This window comes from Giraffa tippelskirchi, chromosome 4 (genome assembly GCF_054371585.1).
Source record: "Giraffa tippelskirchi isolate mGirTip1 chromosome 4, T2T-mGirTip1v1.2.pri, whole genome shotgun sequence".
NCBI lineage: Eukaryota > Metazoa > Chordata > Mammalia > Artiodactyla > Giraffidae > Giraffa > Giraffa tippelskirchi.
The window spans coordinates 168,087,796-168,105,967 of record NC_137278.1 but is presented as its reverse complement, the minus strand read 5'-3'; the positions used below and the strand labels follow the sequence as shown (position 1 = coordinate 168,105,967).

General features: G+C 46.0%; 1 protein-coding gene across 2 annotated transcripts in view; it reads right to left on the bottom strand.

The window, feature by feature from the left end:
• Nucleotides 1–18,172, bottom strand: part of ABTB3 (ankyrin repeat and BTB domain containing 3) — a 462,092-nt gene that overhangs the window by 10,077 nt on the left and 433,843 nt on the right. For both annotated transcript variants that reach the window (XM_081591335.1, XM_081591336.1), the window contains 4 exons: nucleotides 16,323–16,428; nucleotides 11,697–11,799; nucleotides 8,927–9,008; nucleotides 837–905 (listed from right to left, as the gene is read on the bottom strand). In XM_081591335.1, the coding sequence (XP_081447461.1) occupies nucleotides 837–905; nucleotides 8,927–9,008; nucleotides 11,697–11,799; nucleotides 16,323–16,428 (360 nt within the window). The remainder of the gene's footprint in view (nucleotides 1–836; nucleotides 906–8,926; nucleotides 9,009–11,696; nucleotides 11,800–16,322; nucleotides 16,429–18,172) is intronic.

The following is an 18,172-nucleotide window of genomic DNA, read 5'->3' as shown; positions in this document are numbered from 1 at the left end:
CATAGGGTCGCACAGAGTCGAACACAACTGAAGCGACTTGGCAGTAGCAGCAGCAGCAGCAATGCAGGAGACCTGGGTTCATTGCAGGAGACCTGGGTTCGATCCCTGAGTTGGGAAGATCCCTTGGAGAAAGGAACAGCTACCCACTCCAGTATTCTGGCCTGGAAAATTCCATGGACTGTATAGTTCATGGGGTTGCAAAGAGTTGGACGTGACTGAGTGACTTTCACTCACTTAAAGCTACCACCTTTGACACAAGAGTCCCACTCCTAGGAAGTAGCAGGGGAAATCTTGGCTTTGGACAGATGGGAGCAGAAACAAGGCCCGAGGAGCAAGGAGGGGGAGAACACAGAGTTACGAGAGGTGGACAGGAGATGGGGAGAGCCAGGGAGCTGCTGAGTGAAGCTGGGAGAGCTTGTAATTGCCTCTTAGCTTCTGCCTCAATGGACACGCTGCGATTTGAAGACAGCTTTCAGATGAAGTGTTTTCTCTACAAATAACAAGGGAGAAATCGTCAAGGATAGTTTCTGATGATGCTATTTGAGCCCCAGCTGTGCCTGGAACTAGAGGTAGCCTCAGACTCTTCAGTAAATTTCCCTTCCTCCGCCCCCAGAGCCAGATAAAATTAGGCTTCACTCAGCTGCTATTGAAAGAGATCGGACTAGCACACCCAGCACCCCAGCCTTCCAGGGAGGGGTTCTGGGGAGAAGTCCTTGAGAGATCTAAAGGAGGCAGGCAGGACCCCCAAGCCTGCATTCAAATGAAAACCCGACACAGGCTGCCTCCAGGCACCATCCATGTGAGCCACCCACTCAGCACCACGTCGGGCTCCTCACCTCCATTATCTCGTTGTTTTTAATGAGAAGCGACTCTGGGCCACCGTAGTAGAGATACTGCATAACCAGCTGGAAGACAGAATACGGTGAAAAAAGAGCCCATGGCACATAGACACAGTTATCTTATAGCCACCCAATCGAAGCCTCCGAGTGGCTCTGAGTCCCTGGATGACATCCCTTCACAGGGGTGGCCACTCCCCATAGATTGCTGCCTTTCAGGAAGAAGTTCCATTCACAAGTTTTATAGGCTGGTTATGTTTTCTTACACCATGCTGTAATCTGTCGCCCCGTGGTTCACCTTCAGGGCCAAATTAAACAATTCTAAGCTCTGCTCCCTAGGACCGTTTTCCCCCATCTATGGGTAACAATCATGGGTTGTCTTTTCACTTCCAACCCCATCAAGCTGCCCAGAACTGCAGCACACGTGGCATGACTTAAAGACCCTGAACCAGCTGCAGTTCTCCTGGGAACATGACCCAGTTTGACCAGAAACCTCTGGTTTCAGCTTCAGAGGGTGACTCTGGGCCATCACAAGACCACCTTCTCCTTATTATAGCTTGATAAGAGCCAAGATGAAGTCATTAAGCGTCCAGGGTCTCAATGTTTTATTGATGGTGTGAACTGTCCAAGCCAGGCTTCGTACACATGACTGGATGGTGTGTAAAGTCCTAGAGCTTTGCAAACTGGTGTCTCTTAGGTAGAATGAAGCCCGAGGCTGTGATAGTATCGGCTGTCACCACCTCCCATGAAACTGACTGTTAAAACTTTAGGTGGTATGTATCCTCCCCAGTTGGCCAGAGTCTCCAGTGGCCACAGTCTCCACCATTCTCTAATGTTTTCTGCCTGCCTAGATGACACATTGACTTTAGCTGCCTGACCCTAAGCAGCTGTGTTGGAAAAAACCGTAGCTTGTTTACATCCCATCTCTGGACATCTGTAAAATGAGGTGACTGGACTGGGTTGCCCTCTGTGGTCCCTTCTGGCTCTGACAGTCAGTGACCAATTCAGGACAGTGGTTAAGAGCAAGGTCCTGGAGTTGAACTGCTTCAGTTTCTGACTTGGCTCTGCCACTTACAAGCTGTGAGACCTGAATTAAGTTAGGCTCTCTATGCCTCAGTTTCATCATCTGTAAAGTGGGGATAATATTACCTACTTCATGGGGTTGTGATGAAAATTAAATGAGTTAATACATGTAACAGGCCTAACAGGGACCTGGCAGATGCATGGCAAGAACTCAGTAAATGTTAGCGTTATAATTTTCTCTGAGGTGAAAAATCTTTTTCTAGTATGAATGAATTTCCATTTTCATACTCAGGTCATTCAACATCGTTTGTGACTGATCTCAATCTACTTTTTGCAAGTGGGTTTAAAGTAATCACTTTTAATGTAACTCAATGACAAAAAACAAATAACCCAACCAAAAACCAGGCAGAAGACCTAAATAAATATTTCTTCAAAGAAAACATACACATGATCAATAGGTATATGAAAAGATGCTCAGCATGGCCAATTATTAGATAAATGCAAAACAAAACTATAACAAAGTTCTACCTCACACAGGCCAGAATGGCCATTATTAAAAAAATCTACAAATAGTAAATGCTGGAAAGGGTGTGGAGAAAAGAGAATGCTTCTACACTGTTGGTAGTAATGTAAATGGGTGCGGCTACTGTGGAAAACAGTATGGGGGTTCCTTAAAAAATCTAAAAATAGTCTTGCTATGTGATCCAGCAATCCCAAATCCTGGGCATGTATCTAGACAAAACTGTAATTTGAAATGATATATGCACCCCAGTGTTTGCAGCAGCACTATTTACAATAGCTAAGACATGAAAACAACCTAAATGTCCATTGACAGATGAATGGATAAAGAAGATGTGTGTGTGTGTGTATCTATATCTATATATGAATACATATATATATATATATATATATACACAATGGAATATTAGTCATAAAAAAAGACTGAAATGATGCCATTTGCAGCAACAAGGATGGACCTAGAGATCATCATTCTAAGTGAAGTAAATCAGAAAGAAAAAGACCATATATCACCTATGTGTGGAATCTAAAAATGCTTTGATTTAAAGTACAGAGTTCGGACTTTCCTGGTGGTACAGTGGTTAAAAACCCTCCTGCCAATGCAGGGGACACAGGTTTGATCCTTGGTCCAGGAAGATTCCACATGTCCTGGAGCAACTAAGCCTGTGAGCCACAACTACTGAGCCCATGTGATGCAACTACTGAAGTCCATATGCCTAGAGCCTGTGCCCTGCAACAAGAGGAGCCACTGCAATGAGAAGCCGGTGCACCACAGCTAGAAAGTAGCCCCTGCTCGTCTCAACTAGAGAAAGCCCATGCACAACAGTGAAGACCCAGTGCAACAAAAACAAAGTACCCAGTTCCGTGGTTTTTAGGTATTCATAATGGACAACCTTCACCACAATCTAATTTTATTTTACTTTATTTTGGACGCATCACTTGGCATGCAGAATCTTAGTCCCCATACCAGGGATCCAACCTGTGCCCCCTGCAGTGGCAGTGCGGTCTTAACCACTGGACTGACAGAGAAGTCCCACCACAATCTAATTTTAGAACATTTTCAACACCCCCAGGAGAAACCTCGTGCCTGTTAGCAGTCTTTCCCATTTCCTCCTTGGGTCAGTCATGACATCTACTATGATTTGCCTGTTCTGGACATTTCATATGCATGAAATTGTGCAACATGTGCTCTTTTGCATCTAGCTTTGTTCACTTAGTGTAGTATTTTCAAGGTCACATCCAACAACATCCCATTGTATGGATGTACTACAGTTTGTGTATCCATCCATCAGTTGATGGACATGTGGGTTGTTTCCATTTTTTCACTGTTGCTGAAATGAATGCTGTTGCTTTGGATCAATTTACTTTTGCAGATCTCACCTGCCACTCCACCCTTCTCTCCTCCTAATCTCAATTGTTGTTCAGTCACTAAGTTGTGTCTGACTCTTGCAAGCCCGTGGACTGAAGCACACCAGGCTTCCCTGACCTTCACTATCTTCCACAGTTTGCTCTAACTCATGTCCATTGATTCAGTGATGCCATCCAACCATCTCATCCTGTTTCCCTCTTCTCCTCCTGCCCTCTATCTTTCCCAGCATCAGGGTCTTTTCCAGTGAGTCGGCTCTTTGCATCAGGTGGCCAAAGTATTGAAGCTTCAGCTTGAGCAGCAGTGCTTCCAGTGAGTATTCAGGGTTGATTTCCTTTAGGATTGACTGGTTTGGCCTCCCACTCCCAACCACTTGCCTTTATCAGAACCTACCATCGTCTCTTTCACTCTGCTTTTGCCCATGCTGTTCCCTCTGCTTGGATGCCCTTCCCTTCTTCTCCACCTGTTGATCTCTGGCCCCTCTTTCAGGATCCAGCTCAGTAGTCACCTCTGTGAAGCCTCCACAGAACTGCTCAGATCTCTTAGCTGCCTCCCACTTCGTGCTGGGCAGCACACCACCCATAACTGCAGTGTTATTTCCTGCTGGGGTCTGAGGGCACAGAGCAGGTCTTACCCACCTCTGCATCCCCAGTGCTTGCCAGCGGCAAGTACACTTTAACCAGAAACACAATTCCTCCCCTTCCTCTTTTGTGTCTGAGTCTCCCACTGGCCAACTGCCTGTAGCAGAGTAGGGCTTTAGTGCTGATGATTGAGGCTTTGTGAAATGATAACGTAACACTGTTTACTCTTCCCCTGGACCCAGACAGGTCATAAGCATCTAATCTTTGGCAAATGTTGAGACACTGGCTTTATTAAAATCCATTTATTCCCCAAGGACCTCTCTTTTATAAAGGCCAAATCAATAATAGTGATGGTAAAAGCCATAATGATAACTGTCCTGAAAACAGGGTCTCTCCAGTTACAAAGCACTTCTCCAGCATGCTATCTCATTTCCTCAAGGTTGCGTTGTTGACTTGAAATGGTGCTTTCAGGAGCAGGCATGGAGCCCCATTAACCATGGGGCTAATGGAATTAAATTGGGCTGTGCTGTGCCACCTTCAGACTCAGCCAGCATGAGCCTTTTCTGCAAGGGAGTAAAATGGACCCCGATTAGGCCAAAGGGTCTGTTTATGGAGTTGTTTTTCTTGGCAGCTGTCAATCTGCACGAAGCAGGATGTAAACGGCGTCCACAGCCTGGTGGAGGCCCTGCTCCCAGGTGCAGCCTCAGCTGCAAGAGGCTCTTGCCCATGTGTGATGTTAAACAGTCTTGCAGGGAGGAAACTCTAAGCCATCTCATTTACTAAAATTCTTCTGTTCAGCATGGAAAGGAAGTGAGCTGGCCCCTGGGAGCCTCCTTCTGGGTCAGATTCAGCCTGATTTGGCCTATTTTGAGCCACGAATGAGGCTCTTCTTCTTTTATGGGGAAGGGGCAGGCACGTGGAGAATTCCCCGGGGTCTGCTCAATCTTCTCTGCCCATTACAGTAACTCAAGGCTAACGTGGCTGGGAAGCCTTCCCTAGCCAAAAGTAAATAGAGGCATTCGATTCCTCTGGGGCTGTGCCTTCCTGAATAGGTCTCTCATTCAACTGGTCCCCACAGCAAACATTTATTGAGTGCCTACCACAAGTCAGGTTCTGATGACAAGAACCCCTCCAATTAGTCCTAGGCTTGATGGCATAAGTGCCCTTTTCATGGGCACTCAGAGAGCTGGGGAGGCGGGTGCATGGTTTTCAGCATTGGGCTCATGCTCCAAACACTAATGGGTCTTTCCTTGGGGCTGGGTGATTTTTAGGGAGGACCCAAGGCCCCGTAGCAGGGAGGCAGTTAAGAGATCAGGTCTGGGAGTCAGCCAGGCCTGGGTCTGAAGCTCAGCTTGGCCACTTGCTCTACCTGTCTGTCCAGGGGGGAGAAGAGCCACCGGGAGGGGGAGCTGGGAGGCCTGAACTGAATTAGATGATATGGGGCATGGTTCTCAGAGTGGGTCCCTGGACCAGCAGCATCAGCATCACCTATGTTCTCATAAGAAACATGAATTCTCGGGCCCCATCCCAGGCCTATAGAATCAGGAACTCTGGGGGTGGGGCTCATGAATCTGCATTTTAGCAAGTTTCGTGGCTTAACAGCAACTCTCTTCACCCCCACTGCTTCCCCTGGAGATTCTGATGCTTCCTAAACTTCGAGAAACATTGTAACGTAGAGCACTGGTTCTCCACATTGGCTGCACATGACTCTGGATGATGGCAGAGGGTGGAGACTTAAAAACGCTGATGCCTGAGCTGCAGCTGAGATCCTGAATGACAGCCTGGACAATGGGAATCGTCAAAGCTCCTCAAATGATTCCACTGCACAGCTGAGGCTGAGCACTGCTGGTTTTGAGCCCTGCACATAGCTGCTGCACAAGAAACAGAGCTTCTATTATTATTGTTCCTCTTTGCTTTCAAACTGTGGTGCTGGAGAAGGAGAGTCCCTTGGACTGCAAGGAAATTAAACCAGTCAATCCTAAAGGAAATCAATCCTTAATCTTTATCAGAGGGATTGATGCTGAAGCTGAAGCTCCAATACTCGGGCCACCTGATGCGAAGAGCCAACTCATTAGAAATCAGACCCTGATGCTGGGAGAGATTGAAGGCAGGAGGAGAAGGGGACAACAGAGGATGAAATGGTTGGATAGCATCACTGACTCAATGGACATGAGTTTGAGCAAGCTCCAGAAGATAGCAAAGGACAGGGAAGCTTGGCATGCTACAGTACATGGGGTCGCAGAGTCGGACAGGACTGAATGACTGAACAACAACAAAGACCAGACTGGGTTCAAATAATGGCTCTGTCATTGACTAGCACCAAGTTCTCTGGACCTCAGTTTCCCTACCTCTAAAAGTGGCAAGATTTATCCAGATAACTACATGCAAGCAAAGGCCAGTGCCTCATTCGTAGCTGGAGTTTAAAATGGGGGAAATGAGGTTCAGAGAAGAGAGTGTCTTGCCCATGCTTATTCTCTAAGGATTCTTTATTTTGAAGTTTCAACAAAAACCAAAGGAATGCATCTCTAATGGTGGAAATATAGGCACCTGAACGGGCTTTAGGGCTTACTGTGAGGGCATGGTGGTTTCTTGGTAGCACTCTGAATCACAGGATTTAGGGGGCCAAGGTTAGTAAATGGAGGGAAGAACCATCATCTGGCCACTGACACTGGGCTTCTACTATGTGGTTCCAATGTATCTTTTCAGTGTCCAGTCTACCTTAAGACACAGCCAAATGGACTATACTCACCTTCCCTCTAACACACACCAGGATTTCCCACTTTTGTGCCTTTGTACTCTTTCTCCTTCTGGAACACCCTTTCCCTCCTATTCACCAGATAAGGAAACTGAGGATCAGAAAGGGGGGCAGTTTTTTCAAGGTCACATGAAAGATAATGATTTTAAACAGGGGGATGCTGCTGTTTAAATCCAGGGGTGTAGCATTTAGACCCTGAAATGCAGCTCTGTCCTTCACAGCCCAGACCAGGACCTCTGCCCTGAGACCCTGGCCAGCCCTGACACCTGCTTATCTCTGCGTGGTCTCCTCAACCCTCCTGGAATGTGAGTCTCCCGAGGGCCAGACTGTGTCTTCCCCACGTCTTCCCAGGGCTGCCCTTCTGGAACCGAACTGGAGGAATAAGGTCCTGTTCAGAATTCTATAAACTCCATCCCCAGGTCACTCACATTGGCCTACTAGCCCTGGCTGTAGGAGGACAGCAGGGAGGGGCCAGAGTCTCCCCTGCAGGTCCCTCAATGATATAAGCAGCCCACTAGCCTTCACACCCCTGATGAGGTGCATAGCCCCAGAAACAGGGCTGTGAAGCTAGCTAGGGATGTGAATTTCTATTAGCTGTGAGATGTCACTGAGGGGCTGGATTTATGAATCAGGCACGAAATCCAGGAGCATATGGCTTCACAGGTGTATTCTACCAAACACACAAAGAAGAACATATACCAGTCCTTCTCAAACTCTTCCAAAAGACTGAAGAGGAAGGAACACTCCCAAAGATCTTCTGTTAAGCCATCATCACCCTGATACCAAAACCAGACAAAGATACCACCATACACACAAAAAACCCCCAATGAATCAGACATGAAGGATGGTGGAAAAGGAAGAATGTTGCTGTGCTCCCCTCAAAGGTGCTTGATAAACCAAACGGTCGCCTTCAATCAAACAGAGATATGGCCACGTCATCTGGCCTCTGACAAGCCTTCCTTCCTATTTAGATTAGGTTCAGGCTTATTAACCTGAACTTATTAATATTAACTATTAATCTATTAACTATTAATTAGCCTATTAATATTAACATGACACTGGATTCCCTAAAGTCCATGGTTCCTGATCACACTGGGCTCAATCATCTTTGGGGACTTCATACCTCCTGTTCTCTGCCTGCAATGTTCTAACTGGCCCCATCCCCCTTTTAAATTTATTTATTTGGCTGCACTGGGTCTTAGCTGCAGCATGTGGGATCTTCAATCTTCATTTCAGCACGCGGGATCTTTAGTTGTGGCATGTGAGATTTTTTTAGTCACAGCATATAAACTCTTAGTTGCATTATGTGAGATCTAGTTCCCTAACCAGGGATTGAACCCAGGCCCTCTGCATTGGAAACTCAGAGTCCTAGCCACTAGACCACCAATGAAGTCCCTCTAACTCCCCTTCTTAAGCCCAAGCCTCCCCATAGTTCATCAGGTTCTCTTCAGCCTGCAATATTCCAGCTGGCACCTCATCAAAGGGCCTTCCCCAGTCTCCCTCATCTGAGTTGTCATAGCACATTGGTTCTCTCACGCTCACTCCAACTTTATATTATAATTGACTAATTGCTCAGAGTTATCCATTCTGGATTCTGAGGCCCCAGGAGAAGAATGTCCTTTATCCTTGTGTCTCCAGGCCCCAGCACAGTGTTGGGCACACAGCAGGTGCTCAATTAATGCTGTGGGCTTGCTTGGATCGTAAGGGGGAGGGGCAGTGTGAAGATAAGGGCCAGAAGTGCAGGAGCTGATGACAGTGCAGTGGCTGATCCACAGATGGAGGCTCGGAGGGACCCACTGGTGCCCCGCACCCACAGGCAGAATTCCAGGTCACAGCAGGGGCTCACCTGGAAGATGGGGTACTTTACGTATCCGATCTCTATGCAGGTGCTGTCGTTCGTTGGTTTGCTGGAGAGGAGTGCTTTGAACCTGAGCAAGAACATAAAAAGGGAGATAAGAAGACTCACAAAGACATCCACAGCTTGCAAGACTCAGCTCTCTGATGATAGAAACATGTATATCCCCCCAACTCGGAATTATGATGACATATCCATAGATTGTCTAATATAATGCCCCTTGATACGATACCATAATCCAATTTGAAGTTAAAACGCTAAAGTTAAAACCAGAGTCTAGAACTGTTAAATTACTTCTCAAGCAGGTGATTTGAAAAGAAAAAATGCCTTTTAAAATGCTGTCCAGGGAATTCCAGCTGGTGGTCCAGTGGTTAGGACTCCGAGCTTCCACTGCAGGGGACCCAGGTTTGATCCCCAGTTGGGTAACCAGGATTCCATAAGCTGTGCGGTGAGGCCAAAAGAATAAATAAAGTAAGAAACAAAAAACTCCTTCCACCTTGAAGGCCCATCACAAAGGCTGCCTCCTTTCTGGAGTCCTTCCTGACTCAAATTTCAAGCTCCTCAGGCGCCCATGGAGCTCTCCAACTCACTCCTTCCTCCTCCCACACAACCTTTGTTCCAAGAGGGGAGGGACTGCTGCTGACTCTTGCCTCTGCGCATCCTCAGAGCCTGAGCCAGGCTGGCCCTGATGCATGGTGGGTATTTAACGTCATAGGCATCAACATCTGTTGATTACCTAACTATCTCCCTAAGTGAATGACCTTCTGTTGAGGGTTTTAGATGCCTTTTCCTGCCACTGGCTAAACTAGGTTCCTCGTGGGTAGAGACCCAGTCAGTGGAACACATTGATACTCTACTTATTTACTTATTTGGCTCCATCGGGTCTTAGTTGCAGCACGTGGGATTTTTACTGCATCATGCGGGATCTTTCAACATGGCACATAAACTCTCTCGTAGTGGCGCTTGGGCTCGGTGGTTGCAGTGTGGGCTCGTTGCCCCATAGCATGTGGGATCTTAGTGCCCCGACCAGGGATTGGACCCTCGTCCCCTGCAGTGCAGGGGATTCTAGCAACTGAACCACCAGGCAAGTCCCCCATACTCAATACATTTAGAAATAAGCTAAGACATGTCTCATTTTATAAATAAAATTTGAAACTTGAAATAATTTCAGATTTATAGAAGAGTTGCAAACATAGTACAGAAAGTTCCAGTATGCCCTTCACCCAGTTTGCCCCGATGTTATCATCTGACATAGTCATGGTACCTTGTTAAAACTAAGAAGTTAACACTGGTACAAGCTACAGTTCATGGGGTTGCAAAGAGTCGGACACAACTGAGCGACTGAACACATACACATACACACACACACACACACACACATACACACACACAGAGTACTGATAAAGCTCTTCCATGATGTCACAAAAGAACCATGCAAAGGATAGTGTATTTTTCTTCCCTGTCCTTCACTATCTCCTGGAGTTTGCAGGGATGATGTTTTATTATTGTCAACTCCAGGGTTCAGGAAAAGTAAGATTCAGGACCCATGTATTTTCAGCGCCTTATGCCAAAGTTCCCTGATATTTGGAGAGCAGGCATTTCACGGCTGCAGTGTGAGTTTTCAGGTTGCATGAGGACACCTGGCTAAGGAAGTTACAATCCAATCCATTCTCCACTCACGGAGCTCTGTGCTCAGTATGTGCTCCATCTGCCCAGAGGAACAGTGTCTTGTCTAAGCCACACAAAGACTGCTGAGTATGCTAGAGACTGCCCTGTATTCTTCCAAATTGTGGTTAAAAAACACATAACATAAACTTTACTGTCTTAACCAGTTTTGAGTGTTTGCTAGTATTTACATGGAGTATATTCACATCATTGTGCACTCGATCTCCAAGACTTATCCTGTCCTCAAAACACAACTCCTACTCCCCCTCCCCTAGCCCCAGTTCCCAGCCTACTATTTACTGTCTCTACGAACTTGATCTTCCCTTGTAGCTCAGCTGGTAAAGAATCCGCCTGCAATGTGGAAGACCTGTGTTTGACCCCTGGATTGGGAAGATCCCTTGGAGAAGGGAACAGCTACCCACCCCAGTATTCTGGCCTGGAGAAAAGAGTTGGACACAACTGAGCCGCTTTCACTTTCATGAACTTGATCATTGATGGTTCATATAAAAGGAATCATATAGTGTAATATTTGTCTTTTTGTGACAGGTATATTTAAGTTCACATAATGTCCCCATTCATATCGTAGCATGTGTCAGAACTGGCTTCCTTTTTAAGGCTGAATAATGTTTGTGTGTGTGTCTGCTGTTGCTTCAGTCGTGTCTGACTCTTTGCGACCCCATGGACTGTAGCCCGCCAGGCTCCTCTGTCCATGGGATTCTCCAGGCAAAGATACTGGAGTTGGTTGCCAGGACCTCCTCCAGGGGATCTTCCCGACCCAGGGACTGAACCTGCATCTCTTATGTCTCTTGCATTGGCAGGCAGGTTCTTTACCACTAGCGCCACCTGGGAAGCCCAAGGTATGTATATACTACATTTTAAAATCCAGTCCTCCACGGATGGACTCCTAGGTGGCTTCTTCCTTTTGTCTTTGTGAATCATGCTGCCTGAACAAGGTATACAAATGCCCTATAGTCTTGGAACCTTGATTTTGAGAAGAAAATCTGCCCGTTCAGTGATGATACCACCCAAACTGAATTTTAGAGAATAGTAACAACAACCTTTATAATTCAGTGCTTTCAAAACTGATGATACATACCTTGGAGATGCTGTAAATAACAGCACTTTGTGAGCATAAAATGGTCTTCCTTCTACCAGAAAGGTGACATCTGACATTTCTTTATTGTTAAGGAAATGAGGATCTGGAACAGAAAAGGGAGAGAGGGTAGCTTTAGAGGAGAAAAGGATGAGGTTTGGATTCCTCTTTCGGAAAAGTGCCCATAAGAGCTGACAGGGAGGCCATGGTGATAAAATACTTGCTGGAGAGACTGTGACCAAACAGGAAACAGGATCAGTTACAGGAACGTGCAATTAACTGGAATTCAATATTTCACAGGGAATCTTCACAGCTTATTTGTGATTAAAAGTAGCATTTCCCCTTAGAAGATTCACCCCTAACCACAGTTCAGATGACTGTCAAGTGCAGAGGGTGATCATCCACCCACCTGGCCTCTAAGTAGGTCACCCACCCCATCTCACTCCCCTTCTCCAGCTCAGCACCCTCCTTTCCTGATGGAAGTGGTTCCCGCCCGCTTGCTGCTGTGTTTCAGGTGATTCGAAATCCAAGCCTTCTCTCAGGATCAGAGGCAAATGAGCCAGGCTCCTGCCCTCATCTCCAAGAAAAAGAAGCTGTGTAACTAGTTGTACAGTGAGTACTCTAGTACTTACTGAGCATTCATGATGTGCCAGGCACCGTGCAAGCTGGCACATAAACTCATTCAGCCCTGGGAGAGAGGGACCACTGTCAGGTGTACGACAGGGACATGAAGAGTCACACTGACTTGGTCAAGCGAGTGGCTGGTGGAGAAGCCAAGATGTGAACTTGGACATTCTGACTCCAGGGCCTGCATTGCTAAGCACCGGAATCCTCCGATTTGCCTGTCATCTTAGCCATTTCCCCTGGGGCTACAAAAGGTGCCAGTCTGTCCTTAGCTCAGCTCTTTGGTCTCACTGGGAAAATCCACCAACTGGCCCATGCACCTCTACCCCTACCCGACTCCACCATGCTCCGTTTCTAAGTCAGACCCCTGGCCTGGCCCCTTTCACAGACCCTGCTGTAACTTAGAACCAGAATTTGCCTTCCTGGCTGATTCTCCTCCTGGTTGATTCACCCTAGGTGGTGGCCCTGGGTATCCTCCACTCATATTTCTCTGTCAGTACCTATAGCCTCTTGACCTCTTCCCAATAAAAAAGCTTTATTCTAAAACATATAAAAAAAAACCATAAAAATGTCAAATCATCTGTAATTATACTCTTAAAAAAATTTTTTTTATTAAAAAATGCAACAAAAAACCAAACTTCTAAAACTTTTCAGGTAAAAGGAAGAGACTGGAGGCAGAAACGGCAACCCACTCCACTATACTTGCCCAGGAAATCCCATGAACAGAGGAGCCTGAGAGGCTACAGTCCATGGGGTCAGAAAAGAGTTGGACACGACTTAGCGACTAAACAACAACAAAGAGAAGAAAGGCTACAGAGGAAGGCCATACAGTTGACTAACACTCACTTCTCCACTTGCTTTAAAGACTGTTAACAGGTTGGAGTGACTTTTTCCCTCTTCTCAGCAACCCATCTCCCTCTGCTTGGACTCACTCCCACTATTCACCTTCAACTAGCTCCCACTTCCACTTCCAAACTGCTAACGTCTCCTACCTTTAGCTCTTTTTACCATTCTCCCCCAGAATTCACTGGGAGGGCAGAGGACAACATCCTATAAAAAAAATCATGCATGTGCTCTCCAGTTTGCCAGTCCCCACCACTCCCTATTGTATTACACCAAACCCAGTTCATTCATTTACATGACCTTCCTGGCCTTATGGAGATGCCACTTTGAGACTTTTGTCACTACTCACTCTTCTCTTTCCTCATAAGCAGGTCCCCAAGGAACAACTATTTGACCATCTTTGGTTATCTGAGCTTGGAATGTTGTATTGAAGATGCAAAACACTATATGCTTTATATTCCACTTATTAATTATTATATTATGCCCTTTTTCTTTCATCTGTGAGCTTTGAACTTTTCAGGCCTGCTTTCTTTTTCTTGGTGCTAATAACCTTTGGAATTCCAATGCTTGGCCTGAAAACCAGGCCCTTTTAATTGCTGGTGAAAGAAATCTCAGCAAATTCAGGAGGAAAAAAAATTTTCTCTCCTCTCCTATAGCTACAGGAGAGCAGATTTTATGCTGTGTCACTGAAACAGCCCTTGCAAATGTTTGCTCTAACAGGGGTGCCTTGTAAGGCACCAGATGTCAGAAATTATTGCTATGCCCTAGCAGTGTAACCCTCACTCTCTAAAGTCTGTAAATTTGATTGATCTTTATGATTTGTGGCCCTGGTAATATTTTAATTAACACTTGCTTTCTACAAGGTAGAACTACTTGCAGTTTTAGTACATTTTGAGTTGCCTACATGCTTAAAACATTCAGAAAACTAAGATCATGGCATCCGGTCCCATCACTTCATGGCAAATAGATGGGGAAACAAAGGAAACAGTGACAGATTTTATTTTGGGGGGCTCCAAAATCACTGCAGATGGTGACTGACTGCAGCTATGAAATTAAAAGATGCTTGCTCTTTGGAAGAAAAGCTATGACCAACCTAGACAGAATATTAAAAAGCACAGACAATACTTTGCCAACAAAGTTCATCTAGTCAAAGCTATGGTTTTTCTAGTAGTCATGTATGGATGTGAGAGTTGGACTACAAAGAAAGCTGAGCGCCTAAGAATAGATGCTTTTGAACTGTGGTGTTGGACAAGAGTCTTGAAAGTCCCTTGGACTGCAAGGAGATCAAACCAGTCAATCCTAAAGGAAATCAGTCCTGAATAGTCATTGGAAGGACTGATACTGAAGCTGAAGTTCCAATACTTTGCCCACCTGATGCAAAGAATTGACTCATTTGAAAAGACCCTGCTGATGCCTGGAAAGATTGAAGGCAGGAGGAGAAGGGGACAACAGAGGATGAGATGGTTGGATGGCATCACCAACTTAATGGATATGAGTCTGAGTAGGCTCTGGGAATCGGTGATGGACAGGGAAGCCTGGCATGCTGCAGTCCATGGGGTCGAAAAGAGTCGGACACGACTGAGCTACAGAACTGACTGACATGAATGGGCATAAAGAAAACCAGGCAACCTTTGACTCAGCTGCTAAGCTTTCCACTTTAGCAAAAATTTGTGCCATTTAAATTAACAGGTTATTTGTGACAGGAACAAAATTACTTTAAAGCATTTCCATGAGTTCAGCCTTTTCACTAATTTAAACTAGCTCACCTATTTCAAAAGTAGGGGCTTTGCTAAAGGGTAGCATTTTTCAGCTGCTTCCATTTCTCCAAAGTTTCCTGGTCTTTACAGGAAAAGGAAACAGGAAGTAGGAAAGTCCTCAAACTTAATGGGAAGGGGAGTCCTTTATCTGTAATATTTTATCAGTCCCCAGGCAGTGAGAGACAAGCCCTTGCAAAAGAAGATTCATGCTTCAGGCATCAAGGCAGTCAGGTGTTTGCCTTTTCCCCTGGTTGATTCACCAGGTTGTCAGCAGCCCCAGGATCTTCTGACTGACATCGGTGCCTGATGGAAAGGTTTCTTCTGGAAAATCCCAGAGGCCAACTGGAGAAAGATGGGAATGCGGCTTTGGTGGGGGACCTGGGTTCAGGCTCCAGCTCCACCTGAACTGATGCTGCAGCCTTTTCTGCAGAGCCTCCCTGTCTTCAGCTGTGACCTGGATAATACTGCCTGCCTCCCGGGCAGCCCAGGGATTGTTTGAGAGAGGGTAGGGAGGAGCTTGGCTAGGGCTAGCTCAAAGCAATTGTCCAAGAAGGGTGAAGAGTGATTACTGCTAACCCGATGGGAGTTCAGGGCATCCTGTCTCCTCAGTTCAGCGCCATTCCCTCGTGTGTGTGTGTGTGTGTGTGTGTGTGTGTGTGTGTGTGTGTGTGTGTGTGTGTGTGTGTGTGTGTGTGTGTGTGTGTGTGTGTGTGTGTGTGTGTGTGTGTGTGTGTGTGTGTGTGTGTGTGTGTGTGTGTGTGTGTGTGTGTGTGCGCGTGCGCGCGCATCCTGTCTCCTCAGTTCAGCGCCATTCCCTCGTGTGTGTGTGTGTGTGTGTGTGTGTGTGTGTGTGTGTGTGTGTGTGCGCGTGCGCGCGCATCCTGTCTCCTCAGTTCAGCGCCATTCCCTCGTGTGTGTGTGTGTGTGTGTGTGTGTGTGTGTCTAGAGGGTGACGCTTGCTTGTCTCTCCTTCCAGTTCCTTGCAGGACTTCCATTAGGGGCATACTACTAGCCTGTCACTGTACCCTTCTTGTTCCATCTCAAGGAAAAGGAACTTCTTAGAGGAGAGGATGGGGGAGAGTGGCTATGCAGATCTCAGCCTTCTCTGGACTCTACCTGGCTACTGCAAGGGCGTGGACAGCCATCACTGCTGGTGATGTGCAGAAGAAAGGCAATCAGTGGAGGGAGGAGGTACTGGTGGGTCCCCTTGTCCATATACCCAAGGTATGTTCTCCAGTTTAATCATGTAACAAAGGTGATACCCCGATCTCCACCTGCCTCATTCCTGTATCCACTCTGTTTGCCTCCAACATGCCCACCTTCTTCTTTTGCTGTATTTGCTTCCTTCCTGTCCTCAAAACACAAAGCAATAGTGCAGGGCCGGACCCAGGAAGCCCCCACTCACCCAGGCGTGAGGTCTGCTTCCGTTTGATCTCGGTGAGCTTGGGGATAGGGTAGGGCCCGTAGCAGTGAGTGAAGATGACACACAGCTGCTGGCTGATCACTTCGTTCTGTGGAAAGGAAAGAATAGCTCACATTGACAGAGGCTGTGCGAGACCTCATCCAAGCCCCTGTGTAAGAATGGGCCCCCCGCCCCCACCATGGGCCAGAGGAGCCCACAGACTGACTACAGGTTCCAGAGAAATTCCCTGGACATCACACCTTTGCTTTGTCCAACAGGCTCTGGGTTTGCTTGTTCAGTGTGTCCACCATTTCTAGGAGGTTTATACTGGAAGTTTAATTTGTAATTAAATCTTTTCTTGCTCCAATCATTTTTTTTATTGGAATATAATTGCTTTACAACGTTGTGTTAGTTTCTGATGTACAACAAAGTGAACCGCTATATGTATACATATATTCCCTCCCTGGTGGGCCTTCATCCCACCCCCCTCCCAATCCTAACCCTCTAGGTCATCACAGAGCACCGAGCTGACCTTCTTGTGCTTTATAGCTATCTATTTTACACATGGTAGTGTATATATGTCAATCTCAATCTCCCAATTCATCCCACCCTCCTCATCCCCCCACTGTGTCCACATATCCATTCTCTATGTCTGCATCTCTATTCCGGCCTTGGAAATAGGTTCATCTGTACCATTTTTCTAGATTCTACCTATATCTGTTATTATACGATATTTGTTTTTCTGAGACTTACTTCACTCCGTATGAGAGTCTGGATCCACCCATGTCTCTAAAAATGACCTTATTTCAGTCATTTTAGTGGCTGGGTAATATTCCATTGTGTATATGTACCACATCTTCTTTAACCATTCATCTGTCGTTGGACAGCAATCCCACTACTGGGTTTATACCCAGTGAAAAACCATAATTCAGAAGGACACATGTACCCCAGTGTTTACTGCAGCACTATTTAAAATATCCAGGAGATTAAATCAACTTAAATATCTAATCATTTCTTTACTATTCATTGGAAAGCAAGTTTTGCAACTCACAGGATGGAAAATAAGTTTTTACCATAAGCACACTTTTATCAAAGATGAAAAATTCTGGTAGCAGCTAATTAGCCTAAAAATTGCAGCAGGAAGCCCTTCTGGTCCTGTGCCCGCACTCTCCACAACCAAGACACAAATGCTCCTGATTCAGCTTTACTGTGCACTTGATTCTGGTGCTGAGGCATTTCTGGATCCAGAAGTGCTCAGCTGAATCACTTTATCCAAAAAAGTGTGTGTGGGTGTGTGTGTTGGAGGAATAGTTCTGCGATGCAAAACCATGGCTGCTCCGGTACTCTGGGAGCCTGTTTCGGATCGACTTCCGTCCTTCATGTCCTTCCCTCCTTTCCCACTGGGGCCCATGCTGTCCATTAGTCTCCCTCCAACTGCCGGTGTGCAGGAGGGAAGCCAGGAATCACAGCATTTTTTGGATGCTTTTTATTGGGTGAATGGGGTTGAAACCAGGGGCTACAAACAGTGGTTAGGTAGCTCAATATTTACAATATATTAAGAAAAGTAGGTTACAACACAGTTTGTACTATGTATTTTTGGAAATAAAAGCCTACATATATATTTGGATTGATAGGTATAGAAAAAGGTCTGGAAAATAGAGTAGTTACCTTTGGGTGGGATGATGATGTTTTCTTCTAATATATATATCTTTTTACAATAAACAAGTGTTGTTTTGTATATAGATGCAATAAGTGCTATTTTTGATTTTAAAAAGATAGGTTTGGGACTACTAATGATGTTATCGGTTCAAGCTATGCTTGAATCTACTTCACTGTGTTCCTGAAAGAGAGGG